This window comes from Papaver somniferum, chromosome 6 (assembly GCF_003573695.1).
Source record: "Papaver somniferum cultivar HN1 chromosome 6, ASM357369v1, whole genome shotgun sequence".
NCBI classification, from domain to species: domain Eukaryota; kingdom Viridiplantae; phylum Streptophyta; class Magnoliopsida; order Ranunculales; family Papaveraceae; genus Papaver; species Papaver somniferum.
Window position 1 is genome coordinate 170,159,456 of NC_039363.1, and position 16,254 is coordinate 170,175,709.

Here is a 16,254-nt window from a genome sequence, read left to right on the forward strand (position 1 = left end):
CCGGTACGCAGTTAACTTTTTTACCTACCAAGGAATATACTACAGAATATTAAACCGGCATGGGTTCATTGATAGGTTACCATGCCGGAACTGCATGAAAAACATACAGGAAACATTTCCATGTAAACCCAAAAACCGGCATGGAAAATTAATAACCATCAACGCCGGAATCAGTTATCGGCGTGGTACCATCAATTTCGAGAATGCCGGCAGTGGAACCGGCGTTGTTGAGTTTCAATTTTACAATGTCGGTACCTACAAAAAAACATACAGGAATAAATGTTTTCCAGAGCTAAATACCGGCATTACATATCAATTAATTGGAATGCCGGTAGCGTGTACCGGCTTGGGACAATAAATTACGACAGTGTCGGCACCTTGTTTTCCGGCGTTGCTGTCTAATGAATAATGTATGCCGGAATATGTTTCAAATTTGGTCTTCAGTTTTGGCTAAGTTCGACAATGCCGGAACATTGGTCGAGCATGCCGGTACTTGTTTCCGGCATAGTGTTTTAATTTCGTTTGGAAATAATTTTCGTTCTATCTTTAGGTGGTGACATATATTGATCCAACAAATGCAAAGCCGCTTTATCGGGATACGTCGGAATACTATAAAATACCTTCGGTATGTGACCAAAGAATACTTTACTAATGGATTGCTAGTGATGAACCTTCTAATGAATGTGAAATTGATCTTATGTAGGGAATAATAGATCGAAATGAAGCAATCGCTTGGGATAAAGAGACGGCTCTTAAGAACATGTGTGTGTTGGTGAGGAATACCGAACGTTCAAAGAGGCGTTTTGAGATGGCTTGCGAGAGAAGTGGGAAATACAAGGAGAAGAATAGCCACAAGAGAAAGGATTATGTATATCTAAAGAAGACTAATAGGGTATACAAGACTCGTACGAGGAAGAATGATTGCCCGTTTAAGCTTGTTTTCCGTTTAAATGACATGAACAATTGGGATTGTGAGGTTTTGTGTGGCTGTCATAACCACCGGGATCTGAAAGATTTTGTTGGTCACTCCCTAGTTGCGAAGCTGAAACCTCATGAGTTCGAGGATGTAAAGAGATTGACTAAAGCACTTATCAAACCGAGACAAATTCTCAGAGGCTTTAAGGAAAAGGATGAGTCCAACGTGTCTTCTATACGTACAATTTATAGCGCACAAGCAACTATTAGAAGGGTGGAATGGGAAGGGAGGTCCGTTATGCAAGAATTTGAGAAGATGGCTTGGGATTACAACTACACGCGTATCATTAAAAGAGGGCCGGACGAGAATCCCCTTAAAATATTCATTTCGCATCCTTTGCTTTCACAATTGGCAAATACATGTTGTGGTGTTCTTATGATGGATTGTACCTACAATACAAACAAATACAATATGTCATTGTTCAACATCGTGGGGAAAACCTCGGACAAGGTAACATTCACATTGGATTGGTGTTTAATGGAAAACGAGAGGGACTATAATTATCATTGGGCATTACTACAATTGAAATTATTCTTTCGGGAAAATCAACTTCCGAGGGTGTTCGTAACCGATCAAGATGATGCATTAATAAAAGCAATATCCACGTCTTCCCGGACGCACAAAATTTCCTATGTACATATCATATACGTCAAAATATCATAAAAACTTGACATGCCTTGTTTGAACCCACTAAGGCGGATATTAAGAAGAGAATGATTGTTCAACTAGAGGAAGATGTTCGAAAGAACAAACTATCCCCCGAAGAAGAAGAAGATGAGAGAGGCAAGATAAAGGAGCGAGTGGACAAAGAACATGCGGAAAATCATAAAAAGTGGTTGGAATTTCTAAGAGATTGGGAGAAAGTTTATTGGTCTATTACCGAGGTTATGTACGAAAAGAGATTGGAGAAGTTTATTGCCGATTGGAACGAAGTTTATCCGTCTGCCGTCTGGTATTTTCGGACTCAATGGTTGGATAAGTTCAAGGAAAAATTTGTGCGTGCATGGACAAACTGGTATAGACACTTCAAGACTGAAGCAACTAGTGCAGCGGAGTCCGCTCATGGGAGATTTAAAAATCTCATCCATTCCGGTCAAGGCAATGTGGTTACGGTCATCGAGGCAATGGAGCAATACTTTAAGGCTGATATCAATAGGATCAAGGTGCCTTTTGAGAAAAGCTCAATGGAAAGGATGACTCAATTTCTTCGTTATCGTAAGTTGCTCCAAGGAATAGAATTCAACGTCTCTCATTGGGAAATAAAACATATGATGAGACAAATGGAATATGAGAAAAATTACGAAAAACCGGGTGATGTGTGTATTCGTCCCGACATGTCCTTGTTGGGGCTTCCGTGTCGTCATATGCTAGTATGAATAAGTGATACCTATTGAGGTTATTGATCCGTTTTGGAAGCAACTATATTTCGACCCTCCCCCTTCGGGAGATCCGTTTTGGAAGCAACTATCTTTCGACCCTCCCCCTTCTAAAGCCATCAATCTTCGTCCGAGGACGATACACCCTCCATTATCTCCGGGGCATACTCCGGGATTTTGGATTCCATGAATTGGTAGCTTGAATCGAATGTGAATGTTTCCCCCTTTTCCTCCAAGTAGCGCGCTTTGACGACTTCATGCTACAAAAACATAACACAAACTTACTTGGTTAGTGGTGTTTAGTATGAAGATCAAACAATATGGATCACGTAAAATAAACCACAAAAATACTTACAAATTTTTCAATGGACAAGTTAAAGTGGGGATGATTGAAAATTGGTTTTTGGATTTCTAAATAAGCAAGTATCGCACTTTCGATGACTTGGTGCCTATCATGAATCTGTTGAACACTTCTTCTATTCGGATTCCCAAACTCTTGCATATATTTGTTGTATACCTTACCCCAAAAGGTCACGGAATCCACCGTTACGGAGGATTGGCTCCTAGATCGAGTTTCCGCGTACCAAGCTTTGGTAATCGCCAAATCTTCATTTGAATCAAAGGATGCCATTGCTTTGTATGTTGAGGTATTGGTAGAGTTAGAAATATTATATAATGATATCAGCTTTTTAGAGTATATGGAACCAAGTTTGTGTTGTTTTGTAGGGAGAAAAGGTGTATTTATAGGATGGTGCCCAAATATGACCGTTATTGTACTCAATCAATGAAGTTGTACTTGCAAAAATTTGAATTTTGAATTTGCCGGCATAGTAATAAGGATAAACGACGCGCCGGAAGTTGGAGCCGGCGTTGTTTCGTATATATCATCAATGTCGGTACCTGGTTTATTATACACATAAATAATATAGTGCTTGACACTTTATACCGGCATGTAATAAATATATAAAATCCATGCCGGTTTTTGGTACCGGCATGGAATTATGTAAACATAGAATGCCGGAAATGTAATTTATTTCAAATGTAATCCTTGTCGACGGAACAACGAATGCACTTAGCACGTGCATCAAGCCTTTAAACCCCTAGTGGACGAGTTATAGTCTCGTGAGGGTTTACATAGAGATATACCCACAAAACCTTACGAAATACCTAACCAAATGCCCTAAAAACCTAAACAAACACCACTAAACTATCAATCTTCTTAAGAAGAATCCGTCTCCGATTCACCCAGCTGGTGGTACTCCGTGACTTTGGTTACAATATGGTTGACGTTGGATTCAAACATGAATGCTTCCCCCTTTTCTTGTAAGTAACGCGTTTTCACGGCTTGATGCTACAACAACAACACACAAACTTTGTTTGTTTCATAAAATTTGCAAACGAGTAGATTATGTCGAATTAATCATAAAGATACTTACGATTTGTTGAGGGGACAATGTATTGCGGGTAGCGTGATTGATCAGGTGTTTCATTTTTAGATACTCAACCACTGCATTTAGGATAATGTCGTGTCGTTCCTCGATTTGTTTGGCAGTTCTTCCTTTCGGGTTACCGTAATCGTGAATAAATTTGTTAAAAATCTTCAACCACATGGAATCCCGCGTGCTGTTATCTATAATTGAAGGACGAGTTTCGGCGTACCATGCTTGGGTGATTGCTAAATCTTCCTCCGAGTCGAACGATGCCATTTGTTGTATATGAGATTAGGTACTATACTAAGCTATTTATAGATAATTATTCTAGGGTTTAGGGTTTCTAAGTTAAGAGGCTCAAGGAAATATATAAGAACACACGAGTTTTGGACTTTTGGGTCCAAGTATTAGCTCACTTTATATAGAGAAAAACCTCAACGACTATTTTTTTTGAAAATCACCAAACCCGGCATTGAGGTAATTGTGACATAAGCTGCCGGCACCAAGTACCGGTACAGTTTTGCCATAAGCTAACCATGCCGGTACAAGGGAATTACTTCACAGAGATTGTGCCAAATATGCAACCATTACCGGCATGTTTGTACAACAACATTCAATGCCGTTACAAAGAACCGGCATTGGATCTATAATAGTGACTATGCCGGTGTTTGTGAAATTAAAAAAAAAACGGCTAGTTTTTTTAAAAATAAGACCGTTGGTGATTCATTTGTATATAATACCCCCCATTCCTTGGGAAAAATCTACACAAACCACCCACCAAATAACAAAAATCCTTCTCTCAAGAAAGCAAGCACGGTTAAAGCTTCACAAGGGATGGGAGATTCATCATCTAGCTCTATTTGCAAAGTAAGTAGAATAAACATTACTAACAATATAATCTTCATTACTATGACGCATAACTAATATAATATTCTTTTACAGAGTCATCATTGCAAGTGTCAAATTTGCAAGTCACCTTCTCATCTAGCCAAGGACCGTCCTTTTATTTGTTCAAAGTGTAGAAGTTGTGACGGGACACGCCGGTTTTGGATTGCAAAAACTGATGATGCTGAAAATGGAAGAATGTTTGTAAGGTGTTTGAATCACCCAAAGTGCGATGAGTTTCAATGGTTTGACAAAGCTGTTGAACTAGCAGAGTCAAGAGAAAACCACAAGGGCCAATGCAAGCCTATCGATGGGTGTGATGGGTGTTATATAAAGGGAAAGGAATATGTTGAAAGAGAAGAAGAACCAATGAAGATGATCCTTGACACCCCCATCCCGGACGATGTCTTCGAACAGATTCGGGAAACGCTCAATTGTTGAAAATAGTTAATCTTTATCCAAATGTAATCCATTCTATGTTTTTTTAGCATGTTTTAATTTAAAGTATCAAATCCAATGTAATAGACTTCTTAGGAATGAAATAAAAGAACATTCGAAATGGATTTATACTTAAAACTAGCAGACTGCCGGCATAAAAACGACCAATATTACAGTGCCGGTTTTCTGTCGACTATGAAAATTTGGGAAAAAATCATAAAACCGGCATAGATTGTAGAAAAATGACTATGCCGGTACCTTCCAATTTCTATACAGGAACATGAAATTTTTAATCTTCTAGTTCCGGTATGGTTTTATGAAACATTTCCTTGCCGGCACAAGAAACCGGCAATGAACTGTAATTTTCTCGCATGCCGGAACCTGTACCGGCGTTATTGAACCAAAGCTTTTCCATGCCGGAAGCAGTAGTAAATAAATCTTGCAAAAATAACATTTCACTATAAATATAAACATGTTCAACATAAAGCAATCACTCGAAACCTAAACATGTTCAACACAAACCAAACAACTGGATTCTGCTTAAATGTTCTTAATCCAGGTAACATAAACTAAAAGCAAACCAAACAACTAAAGAGTTAACCATGAGGTACAAACGAAAACAAGTTCGTAATTGTTAAAGACGTAACAACCACCATCCAGAAAAAGAAACACAACTAAATAGTTAATCAATTGGTCTTTTGCTTCTTTTGTGCCGGTTTCTCCTTAATTTCACCGAAAAAATCCTTTGCACTAGGGTCAGTTTCTTCAATTTTATCAAACTTCTCCGCGACTTCCTTCACTTCTTCATTGGATAGCCCCGCTCCTTCATCGTACTTGCAACATGACTGCTTCCTCAACTTGCCAAGCCGACGCCGCTAGTTTCATACATACAACACATAATTAGTATATATATGGTAATATAAGATTATGTGTACATTAAACGACTAAGTAATTAACAATACTTACTAGCAATCCAACGGTCTTATTATGTTGGGTGATCGTAGGTGGTGGCGGTGCGGGAGTTGGAACGGGAGGGTGTTTCTGGAGTGGAACTTGGACGTCATCCGAGCGGACGACAAAAGGATGTGACCATTGCAGGTAATCTTCCATGTAGTTGGCATCAACCTCATCACCGTTTTCCGCAAGCTCCCACTTATCCCACTGACTAATATCTACCAAACGACGTGGTTCCCTATCCCTCCAATATGTTGGATCCGGTTTTGGATCATACTCTACATGCAACCGATTAGGAGTTGAAAAGCACCGAGAAAGGTCAAGAACAAAACATTGAAAAAAGTTCGTCTTGATATGTGATAATTTCTTGAATCCAAGTTGGCGCATCACACGTGTTGGATTGGCCATAACGTATCCTTTTGGGTAGAACAACGGCCCATGGTAGAATGCAACGTTAGCATACCTCAAAACTTGGCGGTTTCCTCTAACCTCCTTGTAAAGGTCGAAGACAACATCTTGGGTACTCATCGCGTCCAAAGCCAATCTCATATCGATCAGTCGACCTATGTTATCGGGCTTCGGAGTGTTGTTGAACTCGTATCTCCTAACTATAGGCGTATCGGGTTCGGGAAGGTCTTTGATCTTCAAGGAGGTCCAGTCCTTGAACAAGGTGGGGAAGTGTACATAAGCCCACATCTATTCCAAAGTGAAGCAATAAGTTTTGCTTCTAAGTTCAAGATAAGGGTACATGTGAACAATATACATAATAACATAAGTTTAAAAAAAAAATTACCTACAGTAGAGTGAAATTCCCGACAAATTGGTTGGTTTTAGCCTAGAGGCCCTTCTTATCTCCATCATCAAATGTTCCATTATCGCGGTGCCCCAAGAATACCCATAGACATCTTCCAATGGATCCAAGTACTGAAGGTAGTTCGCACTAACCCTGTTGCCATTAGTGTCAGGGAATACCCTAGTGCCCAAGATGTATAACAGGTATGCAGCTGCAGTATAACGAATTTCTTCATGGTCTCATCCACCCTCCAAACTTCTTTTCTTTGTGTTTTCAAACTTCTTCTTAAGCAGCGTCAACTTGATTGTCTTTGTCCTACCAGACTTGGATTCATAAAAGCTCTCCATAGAAGTTTTGTAGTCCCAACCCAACAACTTGTTAGTCAGAGCGTGCAACTTCGACCATTCTAGGTCCAGAGACTCAAATCCTTCTGCAATTGATTTGCCGGTAACATTCAAGCCTAGAATGTTCTGAGCATCATCAGGGATGAAGGTCATCTCCCCAAAAGGGAAGTGCATGGTATCGGTTTCACCATGATACCTTTCGATGAAGCAATTGACAGTCACGGAATCAGGCTTCACATAATTTTCAACCAAAGCCTATAGACCAGATTGCATTACTATTTGTTGGATCTCTTCACATTCATCGGACAATTTCCAACAATCCGCGGCTTGGTTTCGGCAAACACGCACAGCCTTCGTATGATCCTACAATTAGGAGAGAATACAATTAAGATATTTTACATAAATACACAACAATACATATGCAAAAGATAAAAAAAATACTTACATAGGTTTGATAGATAGTACGAGCCCACGAGTGCTTGTATCCAAATAGTGTTTTTGGTTCCAGAGCTTCACCCCAAATTCTACCACGTTCAAGGTCAGGTATCATGTCATTAATATGAGGAAGGTAGGAACCTTTAACTTTCACTTTGTCATTTCCCTTCTTGCCATTGCCTTGTGTTGGTTGTTGACTTGGCCCACCAACTTCGCTTTGGCTTGCTAATTGACTTGGAGGAACCACATTATCTTCATCCTCACTTTCCTCTTCATCTTGCTCATCTTGATCATCGTGGTCACGGATTACAGCTCGACTACGGTCACCACCACTCTCCCAAATTATCCCTCTTGTCTCAGCCCCCAAACGCTTTTTACGACCTTCATCTTTCCCTCGAGGAGGGAGAGATTGAGGAGTATGAAGACCGTCCTTCCTTCTTCTCTTAGTGACAGCATCTTTAGTTTTTCTTTTGTTAGCCTCCTTGGCTTTTGACCTATATCATAAAATCACACGAAATGAATGTGAGACAACTCACTTTCAATTTTTCTACCGGCATTGACTTACTGAAACAAAGCACGCCGGTTGTCTGTTCCGGCATTAAACAATGACTGTCGACAATGCCGGTAATCATATGTAATTCTCCTGTATGTTTTAAGTCCACTACCGGCATGCTCGAAATAAATCAATTCCATGCCGTAACCTGGTGTCGACATTCGAATCAACCTAAAAATCTATGCCGGTTTAGGTGACAAATTCTTAAGTTTTCCTGTATGTTTTAAGTCCACTACCGGCATGCTCGAAATAAATCAATTCCATGTCGTAACCTGGTGCCGACATTCAAATCAACCTAAAAATATATGCCGGTACTGGTGATAAATTCATAAACTCTCCTATATGGTTTAAGTCCACTACCGGCATGCTCGAATTTTTACAAAAGAATGCTGGTACTATAAACCGGCATACAATGCAACCAAATGTGTATGCCGGTACTAGTGACAAATTCATAAACTCTCCTGTATGTTTTTAGACCACTACCGGCATACACGAATAGTTATGAATGACTGACGGTACCAAGAACCGGTAGGGAATTCGATCCAAATTCTATGCCGGTATCGAAAATTCAGTTTCTGGTGAATCTGCGGAGTGAAACCGGCATTGCATTCATCCTAGATTGAATGCCGGAAGGTAAAACCGGCTTTGTATTCATACATATTTCAGTACCGGTAATCATTGAAACTCAACTGTTTCAGTTAGGGTTTGCGATTCTAACCTAAACCCATTGCTATAAATCGATTAAAACACTCATAAAATAGTTTAAAATCACTTACCTTCTCACAGAAGCCATGGTTGCGAGAGGTTGATTGTCAGAATCCGCTGCTTGTTCTTCTTCTTGCTCTTGAGCAATCTTAGCAATTCTTTGTTCCTGTTTTTGTTGAGCAATCGATTTTGAATTCGATTGGGCATTCGTTTTATTTCGTGGAGGCATTGTTTATGATTCGGGTAGGTTAATCGACGAAGAAATTTTTGAATCGACGATTAATCGACGAAGAACGGATGAAGAACGATGAAAAAATATGATTTTTTTTTTCAAAAACCTAAACCTAGGTCAATGCCGGTACTGAGAAGAATGAGGGATATGTGTTTGGTTTTTAGATTTTAAGTTTTAGGGGAAAGGGTATAATAGTCTTTTCATAATGTTTTTTAATTAATCAAAGGGTATTTTAGTATTTTCATGCACAAAAATCACCCCTTAGCACACACCATGGGTTGGGGGAAGTAATCAATATCCCCCAATTCCTTTTTTTATCCCCCAATTAATTGTTCTTTCAAAAAGCTTTCCAAATATATAAAATTTGTCGAATTCTTACGTAGGATTCGTGAGACATGTTATGTTAAAGTTGGCATGATGATTATATCCTTAATTAAGGATATAATTTATTTGATAACATCATCAAACATCTTTATCCAAATGACCCTCCTTTTTTTAAGGATCATTTCAATAAAATGGGTTAATTTTCTTAAAAATGAATTTTAAGTCAAATACCATTTGAATAAGAGAGAGTGAGGGAGGATCCCACACTTAATTCCCACTTATTCTTTTTTAGCGGCATTGAGTGTCTATACCGTTGTATCGGCCATCGGTAGATTCCAGTTACGGCAAATCGAAGGTCAAAAATGGGCGCGCTAAATATCTTGGTTTCCCCCCAAAAATACAGGACGTTTTGGTAATTACGAATACGGATATTTTGGTAATTACAGTGCCTTGGTCAGATCGAATATAAAATGATTAGCCGTTCTGGTTAGCCTTATGCTTAAACTTCACCCAAAATTGAAACCCTAGCGAACCAGAAATCTCTCAAGATCAACTAGTATCAATTGGAAAATTCACTTTAGAGGGAAATCTTAGGATTCCGGTCGAATTTTCTATGGATTAACAGGAGAAGAGCTTAGCCAAAGAATTCATTACACTGATTTCCTTCATTTAAGCTCTGCATAAGTGTAAGTTCAGGAGTTACTGGAGAATCACATTTATGCAAGACTTTCAAGTTAGGGTTCTGAACTGATTTTCAAGATGATGATGATTTTCAGATGCGAGTCTGATTTTCATTTTTTTATTTTTCTTGCAGGGTTTCAATTCAAGATCAGCGCTGTTAGGATTTCATCATCAAGAGTTGTTGATTCAGGTTATTTCTTCACTCCTCACCTTTTTCTTTACATGAAGTATCTTCTCTTTGTGTTGAGTGTTTTTTGTTGGAAATCTGATTTGGATTGTTTCTACTGTTTCAACTACAATCATTTAGTTAGAATTTTATTTGGTGGATGTATATTTTTTTTTAATATATTCTGGGAAGTGAGACATATATGGATCCACTCTGATTTCATGTTTGTGTTCCCGTTTCTCACTGCAAATTATCCTTGTGATTTGAATGCTAGTTTGAAAGCAAATAAAAAAAGGAAGGTTCATTGGATTAAAATGATGTACTGCATGGGTAATCTTTCTATTTTATTTCGTTATATATCTACTTGTGTCTAATTTGTAATTGGATCACACACTAATGATTTGATTTCCTCTCCCTGTTACAGTGTCCATCAAAAGCATGCTTTTAAGGATTCTAATAGTAAGTGTGAAATCCAGCGTTCCAGTATGAACTTAATAAGCTTGCTGCCCCTTTTAATACCTCTCATTAAATTATTTCCTTTAGCTGTTAATAACTCCTTTGAACATTCTTGAAGTATTGTTAAAATGGCACTACCTTTATATGCTTGATTTTTATTTATTTTTAATTTTTGCTTATAACTGACAGACTGACAGTCATCTAGTTAGTATTTAAAAGTTGCAAGCTAAGGGTCACCATATCACCTAGATTTTAGTCTTACTGCTTAATTTTCTTTATGGTTTGAATTTTCTTTATTTGTTTTAGCATGATAAGCATTTCATGTCAATATGCTAGTAGTTTAGTGCTTGTCTTGGCTGATTTTGTAGTTTTGATAATCAAGCATTTTCTTACCTATTTAGTTGGTAGATATGAGGGTATAACTTTTCTAAACTTCCAAGCCTTTATCCCAATCATATGTGTGTTTTATCGTTCAGGTTTCTGGGCGATCTTCAATTCTTGTCTTTTTAAATCTTTGTAGCTGTGATAAGTTTTTGGTTCTGTATTTCTATAGTTCTTTAAGTATGTGATGCAATAGCTCAACTGAATCTAATTTTGTCTATGCAACTTGCTTAATATACAAGTCCACCTTCAATTCCTCGTAGCATAAGTATACGAGTCCAGCGGTAATATGACACGCCTAAAAAAAAAATCGAGCCGTGTCAATACGTATTGGCACGAACATGTGTATTAATGTACTCCTAGAAAACGTTTTCTGAATAATTAGTTATCAACAGCTGTCAAGATAAATCAATACCTTAATATTAGGAAGCTTAGATATTTTAGGTTTTAACTTCAGTAACAAAATATTAGTTCCGAATCTTGTCACCCATCTTCCTCTAGACTTTCTTTATTCTTATCTTGACTTCTTCTTGCCAATGAAGTGTATGTAATGCCTTTTGTATTAATCATACATATATATGCATATTTATTGCAAGTTCACCACCTTATATTCCTATGTTAAACTACTAAATTTGATGATATTTATGTTGTGTATGCCGTATCCCTGTATTTTAGTTTTTTAAGTTGTCGTGTCAAAGTAGCATATTGGACACAAGGCATCGACATTGTGTCCTACTTGTTGTAGCATAGGTAACTATCCATATCCTTGGGTGAGATAATTAGTGAAGTGAATAAAGGATTAGATTTTTGTACTGATAAATTATTAATGAATTTCATGTATGTTAGACAAGCATAGTTCCAAGTGCAAAGGAAATGCTGTCGGCCTGTGTCTGAGCTCCATATTTGCATTCATGTGTCTCCAGGCAAGCTTTTAGACATTTCCCCCAGAAGTTGAGCATTCTTGATTATACGACAAATGATTGATCCCAAATGCAATGGTCATGACAATGCTGGAAGTGGCTCTCCTGTTGGTGATAAACAACAACCCATAGCAGCAAAGAAGATTGCATTAAGGGATCTGCAGAATGATAACAGGATTGTGGTGCCCAAGTCTTTGACAGCCCCTCCTTTAATAAAGGATCCAGCACCAACTTCAGATGTTACCAAGGTTACTGGTACAAAGAGACCGACACCTGAGTGTCCCACAAGTCCCGTCCGCCACCTGTCTCCAAATAGTGCAAATGGGACTTTTGTGTACATCCGAAGAAAATCTGACCAAGAAGTAGCAAAGGGTAGCAACTGCGAAACTGAACCAAACAAAGCTATCAACAATTCACAGTTAAGTCAAAATATTCACGGCGAAAAGGAGACAACTAAGCAACAAATTCAGGTTCAAGGGCAAAAGAATTCTAGCTTTCCAGCAGCTCCTTCTATGCCTATTACAGTCCCTTGTGGAGGGCCTTCTGTTCCCCACTCTCTCGGGATGCCTGTTAATACGTCATCAACAATGCGACCCGCTTCAACTACTGATGTTACTACTGATGTTCTCCCAACTAATCCCCAGAGAACAAGTGATCAAAATTGGAAAGAGCGCTTCCCTCACCTGCAGATGTTCTTGCGAAACTGTGACCATTCAAGTCAGGAAGAATACATCCAGAGTAAGTCATCTCTCCATGTTAGTAGCTCTTTTGTAGGATTGCTGGTTCACCATTTTTTTTTTAATTGTCGTCGTTCTGAACTTCTGTCTTCATTTCTGATGTATCCAGTGCTTAAATCCTTATCTTCAGTCGGTAGAAGCAGACATGCTGTTGAATTGGAAAAAAGAGCAATCCAACTCTTATGTGAAGAAGGTAATTCATTGAGAGTCCATCTATTCTCATTCAAAAAACCCCAAAAGGACATTTATCTGGATGTCTTCATTGGGTACATGGTTAAGAATTTTAGATTTAACGCCTTAGCTTTAATTCTACATGTTACAAAAATCAGTATGCCAATTCGGTTATATGGAGAACAATTTGTTTCAGTTCCAACTTTTTCCTTTTCTTCGCAGGAAAGGAATTGCATCGAATGAAATTGCTGAATGTTCTGGAGAAAATGTCATCAAAAAACTCCTCTGCAACTCCACAAGTCAATTTCAGGAAGTAAGGAAACAACTTCGCGAAACAAGCTTAAAATTTGGCTCGCTCCGTAGTCTGAGCAGTTTTTTAATCGTGTATCCAGCATAACATGTGTTGTCATTGTTGCTGCTGCTGCTGTTGTTGTTGTTGTCGATTATTAATGCCATTTGGTTATCTCGACTATGTATTAAACCTCAACTGTTAGTTTATCTAGTTCCATAATGATCCTACTTGTAATCTGTAACTACTGTTGGAAGCTATATAGTTGCCTCCAAATTATACAAGATTATTTTTAGAAGGTATTACTTCTTGTGCACAAATATAAGGGTAGATATCTTTTTCATTTTTAGCTGTTTTATGGTTGAACACACACCATAGTATTTGGTGCTTTATTTTCATAAAATTACATGTTATATGGTTCATGCTTGGAAGCACAATCCATAGTCCCAGTTAAATGGCTATCAGATTCCAAAGTGCAAACCATAACAAGCAGGGAACAATTGAAGAACTGGTGTCCATTCTTACTAACTTATGTAAATTCCTAAATTCACTACAATCTCTGTTCACTGACAAAATAAAAACCACTCAGTTTTAATATGCGCTGTGTGGCTGTCAATGTGGCATCACTGTTGGCCAACTTGCTTCTGCGTTGGACGATTTCCGTAGGCGCTCAACAGCTTTATCTACCTGCAAAAGGATGATAGTTTTATATTACTCGGACTAGTTCAATGAAACAAACTGCGGTGACGCTAATGCCATTGAAGTAACTTGCACAGCTGTATCTCAGACTAAAAATTAGCTTAACTAGTTGACCTATGTGCATTTGTAGTTTTTGTAAATTGAAGAAGATAAATGATGTTTACCTCTTTATTCCAATCAGTCCTTGCAGTTAGTATAATGAGGGTTATGGTTTGTAGTAGAACTCCAATTATCATACCCCACCATATCCCCTGTATCAGAACCCAAAATGTCTGTTATTACCTGTGCCAACCACAGTAAAAGATATCAAAAAATTATCTGGAGATGCAAATGAGAGAGAGAGTAATACTTACAGCAACTCCCAAACCAGTTTTGAAACCCAGAAGACATCCAATAGGAAGACCAATGATATAGTAAGTAGTCAAGTTAACATATGCAACCAAAGCTTGCCATCCACTCCCAATTGCCACACCTATGAATTGCCAACCCCAAAAAACCCTTGTTACTCGTGACGGTAAAAAAACGACGACACGTAGAATAAACGGAGGCTATGTTAGTTTTTCACCTGAAAGAATGGGTTGGATACCATTTAACAAGACTGAGATTGCAAGCAATGGAGTCAAATTTGATACTGCCTTGATAACTTCTTCATTGCTAGTGAAAGCCTTGCTTAATATGGTTTTGAATATCATGACAATTGCACTAAACACTATGCTGATTAAAATGCTGGTCAAGTTAATGACTATAACTGAGAACCTTGCAATCCTTGGATGAGCTGCTCCAAGCTCGTTCCCGACTCGTATACTGCAAATGCACGTACCATAAAATCAGATTTTTCTTAAAAATCATAAGTTAAGCAAATGACGCACAAAGAATGACTAGAAAAGCACATAACACAAATGCTTCTCTGAAGATTACTCACCTTGCTGTTGTGCAGAAGCCTAGCATAAACTGCAAATCCCAGTTCAAGTAATTCAAGCTGAAATGTGTCACAGGAAAGTTATTAGTCACCTATACCTTTTTTTTTCACCATATCAAATATCAAATTAAGGAGAAAATGGGAGTTAAAACAGACTATACCTTATAGAAATAGAATCAAGTGCAATTGCAGGATTAGGAAGAAATCCTGATATTAGTCCAAGTCCTTGATTGTACCATATCTCCAAACTGATACAAAAAAAAAAACAAAAAAACAAAAAAAAAAAACAAATCATTCATTTAGGACCAAACTTAGAATTGTTCACTATTTTTCTACAGAGAGAGCGGGGCATACCACAACATGACAGCAGATGCAACAGTGAGTTTGAAGTAAGGCCATAAACCCCTAAAAGCATGAACAGAGAAGCCAGTCCAAGCTTGACTGCAAGATGGACTTAAAACAATATACATTCCAGTTAATAAAACTAAAATCCACCAGGATAGACCCAATGCAATAGCTGCACCAAAAACCCCGGAATCCAGCACATAAACAGCCAACCAATTGAACAATATGTTGAACAAGAAAGCCCCAATGGAAATGTAAGCTAAAGGGTTAACTATGTTTTGTGATTGCAAAAATCTTTGCATGGGACAATATAGTGCAAATGCATAAAGCTGAAGTAGTAACCCTCTTGCGAAAATCTCCCCTTGTTTCGCAATCTCAGTTGTTTGGCCCAGTGCTCGGAAAATGTCACCAGCATACCAGTAGAGAAAAGAGAGAAGAATGGCTGCTCCTAGGTGCAAAATGATAGCCTTTTGGCAGATTATACCAAGGGAAGAGTATTTTTTTGCTCCGTAGGCTTGACCGCATACTGTTTGGACTGCACTAGCCATACCCAACTGAAAGGAAACAGAAGATAGTTGCACATTTAAAGCCTATAAAGCATTTACTGTGTTGTTAATAGAAGGAACAGAGGAAAAGAGTGACCCAAATGAAAACTCACCATGACACCATAAGCAAAACCTTGAATCCCCAAGTTAGTAAGAGAAGCACCAGCAAGTTCAATAAATCCAATATTTCCAACGAACATTAAGTTGACAAAACTGAGCATGTAGTTGAAAATTGAAACAGTAATTGATGCCCATGAAAGTAACCAGATAGTTTTAGATTCCCAACAGAAAAGTCTAACCCATAACCTCAATGGTACCCTCTCTTGATGTTCAAGAAACTCTTCGATGGATTCTGTTGAGCCACAGATGTTGTCGAGCCGGAATTCAACATCAGGCAACAATGGTTCATTTTCACCACCACCACCAGTACTATTCATGGTTATTTCTTTGTATCAACTTCTTGAACTCAATCTAACTGTTACCTTGCATGTATACACTAT

At 38.2% G+C, this 16,254-nt stretch overlaps 2 protein-coding genes across 6 annotated transcripts; one reads left to right on the forward strand and one right to left on the reverse strand.

Moving 5' to 3' along the window:
* Positions 1-9,937: 9,937 nt before the first annotated feature.
* LOC113290098 lies at positions 9,938-13,551 on the forward strand. Of its 5 annotated transcripts, none has more exons than XM_026539630.1 (7): positions 9,938-10,131; positions 10,260-10,316; positions 10,567-10,622; positions 10,717-10,751; positions 11,976-12,787; positions 12,896-12,979; positions 13,180-13,551. In XM_026539630.1, the coding sequence occupies exons 5-7, from the start codon at positions 12,106-12,108 to the stop codon at positions 13,272-13,274; spliced, it is 861 nt and encodes a 286-aa protein (XP_026395415.1). In that variant the 5' UTR covers positions 9,938-10,131; positions 10,260-10,316; positions 10,567-10,622; positions 10,717-10,751; positions 11,976-12,105; the 3' UTR covers positions 13,275-13,551. The 5 variants fall into 5 exon arrangements, with proteins under 5 accessions (XP_026395415.1, XP_026395414.1, XP_026395417.1 ...); XM_026539629.1 differs by having other exon boundaries at positions 12,053-12,787; XM_026539632.1 differs by lacking the exon at positions 10,567-10,622.
* Positions 13,552-13,568: 17 nt separating this feature from the next.
* Positions 13,569-16,244, reverse strand: LOC113290097 (protein DETOXIFICATION 41-like). Its single transcript, XM_026539627.1, has 8 exons — positions 15,868-16,244; positions 15,219-15,763; positions 15,026-15,112; positions 14,868-14,924; positions 14,511-14,749; positions 14,299-14,417; positions 14,110-14,196; positions 13,569-13,933 (listed from the first exon to the last, which is right to left on the reverse strand). The coding sequence occupies exons 1-8, from the start codon at positions 16,189-16,191 to the stop codon at positions 13,859-13,861; spliced, it is 1,533 nt and encodes a 510-aa protein (XP_026395412.1). The 5' UTR covers positions 16,192-16,244; the 3' UTR covers positions 13,569-13,858.
* Between the last annotated feature and the right edge of the window lie 10 nt (positions 16,245-16,254).

Bases quoted from the DNA above. Each gene is read 5' to 3' on its own strand.
- LOC113290098 (XM_026539630.1), top strand. From the start codon at position 12,106: ATGATTGATCCCAAATGCAATGGTCATGACAATGCTGGAAGTGGCTCT. The intron at 12,788-12,895 runs GTAAGTCATCTC...TGATGTATCCAG, and splicing joins TCAGGAAGAATACATCCAGA to TGCTTAAATCCTTATCTTCA. The intron at 12,980-13,179 runs GTAATTCATTGA...TTTTCTTCGCAG, and splicing joins CCAACTCTTATGTGAAGAAG to GAAAGGAATTGCATCGAATG.
- LOC113290097 (XM_026539627.1), bottom strand. From the start codon at position 16,191: ATGAATAGTACTGGTGGTGGTGGTGAAAATGAACCATTGTTGCCTGAT. The intron at 15,764-15,867 runs GTGAGTTTTCAT...GTTTCCTTTCAG, and splicing joins GTTTTGCTTATGGTGTCATG to TTGGGTATGGCTAGTGCAGT. The intron at 14,925-15,025 runs GTATAGTCTGTT...GACACATTTCAG, and splicing joins CTTGATTCTATTTCTATAAG to CTTGAATTACTTGAACTGGG.